This window comes from Chaetura pelagica, unplaced genomic scaffold (assembly GCF_000747805.2).
Source record: "Chaetura pelagica isolate M959 unplaced genomic scaffold, ChaPel_1.0 scaffold192, whole genome shotgun sequence".
In the NCBI taxonomy this organism is placed as follows: Eukaryota; Metazoa; Chordata; class Aves; order Apodiformes; family Apodidae; genus Chaetura; species Chaetura pelagica.
The window spans coordinates 1,256,409-1,264,818 of NW_009952570.1; the positions used below are offsets into that span (position 1 = coordinate 1,256,409).

General features: G+C 58.6%; 1 protein-coding gene across 1 annotated transcript in view; it reads left to right on the forward strand.

Annotated features, from left to right (window-relative positions):
• Positions 1-554: 554 nt before the first annotated feature.
• EFHD1 (EF-hand domain family, member D1) overlaps positions 555-8,410 on the forward strand; it is a 9,133-nt gene continuing 1,277 nt past the window's right edge. Inside the window, exons 1-5 of the mRNA XM_009993537.1 lie at positions 555-589; positions 772-1,003; positions 2,091-2,125; positions 3,045-3,192; positions 8,127-8,261. Coding sequence (XP_009991839.1) covers positions 555-589; positions 772-1,003; positions 2,091-2,125; positions 3,045-3,192; positions 8,127-8,261 — 585 coding nt within the window. The remainder of the gene's footprint in view (positions 590-771; positions 1,004-2,090; positions 2,126-3,044; positions 3,193-8,126; positions 8,262-8,410) is intronic.

Consider the following 8,410-nt stretch of genomic DNA (forward strand, 5'->3'; position numbering starts at 1 on the left):
CCGCTGCCAGGAAGGCTGAGGGGCCCTGTCGCTCCAGCCGTGCCCCTGGGCGCTGCCCGCGGCACAGGTGGGGACCTGTATGGCACTGAGAAGCTGCTGAGCTGCCTCTGCCTGGGACTGGGTGGTTTTTCCCCTCGGCACGAGGGCCCCGCTGCCCGTAACGCCGCACGTCACCGGGCTTGGCTCCCGGCCCGGGGAGCTCGGGGCCTGGAGGCAGCAAAGCCGCGGTGTCACGGCAGGACAGCGGGTGCTGGCAGGGCTGCCAGGGCACCCGAGTGCTGCGGGCTCCTGGGTGCTGCTCCTTGTCCACACGGGACGAGGTGGCTCCCTGGGACGCTGGGGTGTGTGCGGGGACTGAATTGGCCCGTGTGCCCTCCTGTGAGCACTGGCCGGTGTCTGTCACCTGGACCGGGCTGCTCTGAAACGGGCCTGAGTGGTGCCGGGGCCCTGGGGGCTGCAAGGAGCTCCCGACGGACAGACAGCAGGGCTTGGGGAACTTTTCCGAGGGCAGGCGGGAGGGTCGGGCAGGGCAGGCAGAGGGGTTTTTGACAGGGATGCGATGTGCCCGGAGCATCATCCACCCCACGAGGTGCCGAGGAAGGAGCCGCTCCCCAGACAGCCTGGATCTTGGTTGCGGTGGTTGCGCCGGTCCCGGGGTGCTGGGCTGCTCGGGGGGAGGCAGCGCGGCGGTTTTCCCGGCGCTGCTCCAGCTCCGGGGGCTGGCACCGGGAATCCGGGGGCTTCAGCGCCCCCGTCCCGCTCTCCCCACAGCGAGGGCCCGGTGGCAGGTTTTGGGGTGCACCCTGGCCCACGGACACACCCGCTGTCTGGCTGGTACGTGGGCTGCGCTGCCACCAGCCACCCGGGCTGTGACAATCCCGGCTTTGTGCGGCCCCGCGGGGTGACAGCCCCGAGCCGCGCTGCGCGCTTAACCCCTTCGGGGCAGCGCTGGTCCCCGGGCTCCGGGTCTGCCTGCAGGTCGTGTCTGTGGCAGAAAGGTGAGGTGAGCGTGGCTGGCACGAGCTGGGCTTGTGCTTTCCTTACACGAGAGTGTCTGGGCAGTGTCCCGACCTGGGATGGGCAGCCCGGGGTGGGGGCCTCAGTGTCACCCTGGTTCCACACCCAGCCAGAGGAGCATGAGCTTGCTGGGGCCAAAAGCCCCCAAACCCCAAGGCCTCCAGGCCACCCCATGCTTTGCTGCTTTATCTGATCAAAGTGCTGCCTCTGCAACTCCAGAGGAAGGGCTCTACACCCTTTTTCCCAAACTTCAAGGAAAAGCAAATTGACAATTAAATATTGCACTTGTTATGCTTGAAAGCGCGTCTGGAGCAGGGTTGGGTGATGCTGTGAACATGTGCCTTAATTAACCGACACCTTCCTTGCTGTGATGAACCCACCGCCTCTACTCCCTGTGATGCCTCAGGTCGGTGACCTGGTTTCTGCTCTTACGGAGGTTTCTTTCCTAGGTTTCCAGAAAGCTGTGATGGGCTCACTGGTTTGCTGGCTGTGCAGGCAGAATGGTAGCAGGACTGCATGCCAGCCTGGTGGTGACATCCCTGTCATTTGGACCTGGGACCTTTGGAAAAATAGAGGGACAGAGAGTATAAAAGGATGGTTGTGGAAGTGGTGGGACTCTGGAAAGGAGGAGGCCACCACCTTAGTTTGGGGGAAAAGCACCCTGTGGCTGTGCAGGGGCAGATCTCTGGGCGGCAACCCTGCCTGTACTGCCCATGCCTGTGAGCAGCTCAGGCCAATGGTTCTGCTTGTGCCTTCCACTGCCACAGCTTTACCTGAGCTTTCTCAGCTGGAAAGGGCTCTCTTCTAGGGTGACCACAACTGTGCTGGTTTTCTGTCTGGGACAGCTGCAGCCCTCATCCCTTTGCAAGAGAGCTGACAGTCAATGGGAGATGGTGGATGAGAGGCTTTGGCAGGCTTTGCCAAGGGGAGAGCCTCAGTGCCCATGCTTGATGTTTCCTTCCTGCATTCCTGATGGAATTTACCTCTTTCGAGGTTAGGGGGAGGGGGCAGGGGCAGGCTGTGGGTTGGGGTGAGCGTGGCCCACAAGACCCTGCCCTGTTCTCCCCCTCCAGCTTCTGGCTCTGCTGGACCTGATGGCAGAACCAGGGTGAGGGAGGGCTGCTGAGGGGCTGTCTGAGAGCAGAGTGCCTGTCCCACCAGCTGTTGGCCTCTGAAGCCCAGCGACCTCCTGGTAGTTGGCAAATGTTGGTTGCTGACCAGATGCTTCAGTCACACCCAGTGTGGGTGCAGGGGAGGACTGGGCACAGGGTCCCTGGACTGAGCACAGCAGGTCACTGCCTCCCCTCCCTGCAGCACTGTGCCCCTTGCACGGTGCTCTCTCCTCTTCCAGAGAACCTTTGTGCCCCGCTGGGGGTGGAGCCCACCCGTGGGCAGCAGTTCCCTCTGCCAGCCTGGCCCTGCTGCAGCCCTGGGCACCAGCTGGGATTGCTGTGCTCCCCCAGGGCTGCCCCTGCTGCTCTGCCCAGGACACAGGGCAAAGGGCTCCCCTGAATACAGTGCCCATGCAGTGCAAAACCACTTTGGAGAGGAAAGATTTTAACAGCTGGAGGGGGGGGGGTTGCTTATGAAGACAGATGGCTGCTTTCTGGTTGTTCTCTGCTCCTTGTTTCTCCTTTGAAGGAGCAAGAGGCCTGGCAGCAGCTGGCTCCAGCATGCCTTTGCCTCACTGTGTGGTGTAAGCTGTGTGTAAGTAACTGTTGTGCTGGACAGGCAAGTGGGTGAGATGGAAATCCCACTGAGATAAGCCGAGTTCCTCTGTGCTGCTTCTGTGTGGGTGGTTTGGTCTGAGCTCCCCTGAGCACTTCTCTCTCTGTTGAGACAGCTCTGAAAGCTGCTTGCTACTTCCCCAAGCTTAATATATTTCAGCACTGGCCCTGTTGTGCAGCTTCCTCTCTCCCCTGAGCTTTGAACGACCCTGTGACTTGATCTGTCTGCACAGTTCCTCTTCTGGGAAGATGGGTATGGAGGATAAGGAGAGCTAACCCCTTCCCTTTTGTACCCCGCAGGTACGACTCGGGACGGGATGGGTACATTGACTTGATGGAGCTGAAGCTGATGATGGAAAAGCTGGGAGCCCCACAAACCCATCTGGGGCTGAAGAACATGATCAAGGAGGTGGATGAGGACTTTGATGGGAAGCTCAGCTTCCGCGAGGTGAGGGTGACTCTGGGATGTGGCTGCGGGGCGGATGGAGGAGGCAGCCAGGCCTTGTGCTCTGGCTGTAGGTACCACTGTCCCCTCCATGTTTCTCCAGCAGTGGGGTACAGAGGAGGTGCAGGTGGGCATCCCCATGCCATGGGGAGCTGGTGGTCTGCACCACTGTCAGCATCCCTCTGCACGTGGCAGTAATGGTGCCTGATGTCAGAGCTCTCCAACCTCTGTCTGCTTTGGGAATGCAGCTGAACCCTGCTGCAGCTGCCTGGGTGTGCAGACAGAGCTCCCTGCCATAGCTGGGGGTGGCATGTCCCCTCTGTCACAAGGCCTTGTTGCTGGGCTCCTGCAGTGCAGCAGCTCAGGCCTCATTTCAGGCGCAGGGACGGGCTCTGCTCAGAGCAGCTGGTCTCACGGGGTGCAGGACCAGCAGTGACCAGCAAGCTGCAGGAGGGGCTGTCACCTCCCTACAGCGGGGAGCAAGCATGGCAAAGCAGCATTTGGGCACTGCTGGCTCTGCAGGGACACCCAGCCAATGGACCTGGCTGTCACCCTGTGCTGGGACTGGCGTGGGCAGCCAGAACCTGCTGCTGGGCAGAGGGGAGAGGGAGTCTGACCTGTGGGCACTCGGGGTTCCTGGCTCACCCAGTATCACAACCACCTTTTGCATCATCTCCTCCTCCCACCCAGTGGTGGCTGTCTCAGTCAGGATGTACATCACACGGTGGCTTTCTGACCTGCTGGCAGCCCTGCAGGCAGCAGCAGGGCCAGCACTACCCGTGTCCGGCAGCCATGGGAGGGCTGTGCTGCTGTCCTGCTCCCCCTGCCTGGGGACAGCTGCCCTGGACCCCAGCAGCTGCTGTTCCTGCAGGGGCTGTGCCTCTTGCAGGGTGGGGGCTTGGTTGTGGAGATGAGGTGCAGACCTCTCCACAGCTCAGGTTATCAGGTTCTTCACCTGGGAAGTGTCAGGACCCTTGGCAGTGCCTGGGAGGGAGGATGAGTAGCCAGGGCTGTGACGGGACACTGGCAGCTCATGGAGCTGCTGCATGGTCTCTCTGCTGGCACGTCGCACCATCTCCTCCTGCTCTCATCCCCCAGGGGCTATGTTGCATTTCTCTTGCTGCAAGAGGGCAGAAGCCTAAGACCTTTGGGTTACAGGACCTGGCCATAGTGAGGGGGAAAGACAAGCAGAGCTGGGCAGTGAGAGCCTGGCAGTGCCCACCAGAGAAGCCCGAAGCTGGCAGCTCCTGTGGGCAGGAAAGGAAATGTGCCTGGTCAGAGGTGAACTAGGGGTAGCAAAGAATCCAGTGGAGCAGGAGGACCATGGTGCCTTGGCCCCAGGTCAGGCTGCAACTGCCAAATCACTGCAGGGGCTGGAAGAGCCCTCCCTGCCTGCCCCCTGGGCCACCTCCACCCTGGCTGAAGAGCTGGGAGCAGCTTCTGGGCTTGCTGCAGGGGCTGGGAAGGAGAAGTGTCTATCCTCCAGGCCCTGGAAGATTTGGTGGTGTCCTTGCACCAGCTCCTCTTCTGCTGCCACCTGCTTGGAGCTCAGCCCAGCATGGGCTGCCGGTGCCCCCGGTCCTTTGCAGCAGCTGTGGCTGCTGTTGCTTCTTGCCAGATGCAAAACTATGCCCAACCAACTGCCAGCTCAAGTGCCACATGGGTGGGAACAAAGGAGCAGTCCTGGCAGAGCTCTGGGGACAAATTACACAGCAGCTTTGGCATGTGCCCAGAGCTTCCTGGGCAGAGAGGAGTAGGGTGCTGCTTGCCTCATTGTAGATGTGCCGTGTCCAGCTGCTGTGTCCAGGCAGGATGGGAGGGAGGCAGGTTTCCTGCTGGGTGAGGAGGCCTGAACCAGCCTTTAACCCTGCCCCACTCCACTTCCTGCTGGTGGTGACCTGCAAGCAGGTGGTGAGTGACCAAGCTGACTCAGGGTGCTCCAACAAACACGGAGAGAAACCCTAGTTCAACGGAGTGTCCAAATTCAGCAGGGTGTAACTTGAGCACTGGGTGGGTCCTGCCTGCGTCTCTACCAAGTTCTGCCACACCTACCTGAAGACCTGATTCTCCTGGCCTGGCCAGGGAATTGGTGAGGTTCCTTTCCACTTGCAACAGGTCGCCTTTTGTTGCTGCTCTGAGCAGTGTCATGTCCTCCCTTCCCCTGGGGGCTGTCACAGGCTTGTGTAGCTCTGACTGCTGCTGTGGAACCGCTGGCCCTGTGAGCAGACCTGCCTCGTACCACTGACCTTTGAGCATCCAGTAATACATCAACAATTAACTGAACATGACTCCCTCTGTGACTCAAGCAAAGAAATTTAGGTTTAAAAAGATTAGGCACAATGTGGGGGATGAAAACAGCTCTGATTGTCTAGTTCAGCCATTGCCACAGGAAGCCAGAGGTAATTGCTATAATAGGAATGTCTAATTGTAGCTGCTATCTAGAACCTGCTAAAAGCCACCCACTGCCCCCAGGCCTGCAGCAGCTCCCATGCTTCCCCAATTCATGTATTTGCCAGCTGGGCTAGTGCAAAGCACAGCCCTGGGTGCCTGCTGCTCAGGCAAGCTGCTGCCAGGCTGTGGTTGCCGGCTGGGCTGTGCCTTCCCTTGCGCTACGTGGCCACCAGGCTGGAGCCCCCTCACCCCTCTGAGACGCTGGGGTGGGTGTTGGGTCACAGGGGATGTGAAAGTTCCTATGAGGTTAGTGGGGTGGAAGGTGTGTGTCACGTCGTCCTTGAGAGCAGGGTTTTTAAAAGCACTGGCATTATTCACTTTTGCTTCTCCACTGACGTGTCCCTGAGGCTTAGCTGCAGGTGTGTCCTGGGCCCAGTAGAGGAGTGAGATGGGCTGGGAATGCAAGCTCATCTGGAGACTGAACATGAGAACCAATGCCTGGGGAGCAAACAACCGTGGGGTGGGCTGCAAGGGGTGTGCTTACATGAGGAAGGGTTGCTCCAGAAGTCAGCGTGGTGCCCCATGGTCTGCCTCGCTGGCTCCCTGGGGCTGACGTTGCCGGTGGCTCTGTCTCTGGTTTCCTTGAGCTCAGCCTGTGCTCCACGGAAGGAAGGATTGCTGGCCCAACCCCTCGTATCAGGATGATTCATTCACAGTTGTACTCATGACTGGGTGTTTCCATTCCCTCCCTGGGTGACAGCTGTACCAGACCCCAGGATTGTGCTGCTTCTGTTGCCTTTTTCCAATGCCAGGAAGTGGGACTCGCAGGGTGGAGCTGAAGCTGAGGAGGAACCATAACTAAAGCCAGCCTGGCTGCCAGCCCTGTGAGTCCCCGTGCCTGCTGGAGGAGGAGAGGAACCAGCCCAAGCCTGGTGGATCTGAGTAGAGGGAGAGGACATCTTGGGGAGGATTTGGGTTCTTTCCGAGCAGGGTGTTTCACCTTTCAGCAGAGCAGCATTCCATTCCTTAGAGGTGTTTGTAGGGGGAAAAATTCCCTCCCGCCCCCTGCTCTGTGCTGAGCACTCGGGTTCCGGGGCGGTGCGTGGAGCGATGCCTGGTGACACCGCTGCCGTCACCCCCACACCCTTCCCCGTGGGAGCCCTTCCCAATCTCCTGCCTCCCCAGCAGCGGGAAGCAGGCGGGCAGCCGGGGCTCTGCTGCCCTCCTCCGGGACCGCTCCGCAGGCTGAGGAGCAGGGCGCTGCGGGGAGGTGCTGCTCCTCTGCACTGACACAGCTTTGTCGCTTGTGCTGCTTTTGTACCCGAGTGACTTGTCCCCATCTCTGTTCTTTCCACACTGTGCCAAGCGCCGGGACAGCTCCTGGGGTGGCCAAGAATAGCAGGGAGTTACAGGACCTCATATTATGCATAGAACATCCACATGCTAACCTGGAGCTGGGTTAGCAGGTTGAAGGTGGTGCAGGGGTCTTTGTAAGCAGGTAGATCTTGTTTCTCCAGATTATTAAAAAAAAAAAGAAAAAAAAGGTGTGCTTTCCTGGAGGGGGGGTGGGTCTCTTTGAGTGGTTCCTTCTGCAGTTTGTGGTCAATATGCACTCTGCTGTCATGACTTGGGGTTTGTCAAATGTCTGTGGTCCAGTGCAGGACAAAGGTTTCAAAACCAGCTGACCTGTGGACACTGGTGGAAGCCAGTCTGATATCTGCCTCTGGCCTGACCCTGGTAGCCTTAGAGCAGGTCTCTGGTACCTGATTTAATGGGCACAACAAGAGTTCATGGGCTCTGCTCCCCATAGTTAACCAGCCTGGGACAGGCTGAGGCAGAGCTCCATGGGTTGATTGAAGTCACTTTTCCCATGCCCTAGAAAACAGAGCTATGTTCTATTCTCCTGGTGCATTTGTTTGACCTTGGTTTTGTTTTCCCCTCCTGTACCACGTGGGCCATAGGGCTTGGGAAGGAGAGAGGCAGGTTCTTCTCAGCAGGCAGCCCCCAGATCCCTGCCAAGGGCACATACTTGTGCTGCTGCTCTCTCCCAACAGGCATGTGGTAGGGTGCAGGGCACTGGGGTTCAGGTGTGAGCCAGGGCTGTCCTTGCTCTGCTTTCATGGTCACTGGATGTGATCTGAGCCCTCAAAGCACTGTGAAGCTGGTGGGGGGGCTTGTAAATATGCCATTAGGGTGTGGGGACATAAAGAGGTGTATCTGAGCCTGCCCTACAGTTGTACTAGGCAAGTGAAAGGTGGGCTTCTCCCTCTGGCTGTGCAGCAGCCCAGCTCAGTAGGAGCTGCACTTCACCAGGGCCCTGCTCCTTCTTTTGATGAGGTTTCTATCCCTGAGTCCAGCAGGGCTGCGTGCCAGAGCCAGGATGCTGGAGCACAAGTTGCATGTGCCACTTCATTTATCTAGACCTGACTTCCTTTGCTCAGAAAGGCAGGGTCCAGCCCCCTCCAGGTGAATGTCTGCACTGTCTGCATTTTAAATTGTTTGTGCCTCAGTGAAGAACTTGAGTCTTTCCTCTCTTATCTTGCTAGTGCCTGCTGATTTTCCATAAAGCAGCAGCTGGGGAACTTGAGGAGGACAGTGGCCTGTTGACTCTCGCGAAGCTCTCTGAGATAGATGTCTCCATTGAGGGAGTCAAAGGAGCCAAGAACTTCTTTGAAGCTAAGGTATGGTGTGGCACAGAGGAACATGAAGAGGCTCTGCACACAGGCATTGATTGCCACTGAGACACTGACCCTGCTTGCTTTTCATTAGAAGACATAGCCAGTTTTCTCCCTAGCTCAAAGGATGTGTATTTCATGCCCCGCCCCCCCCC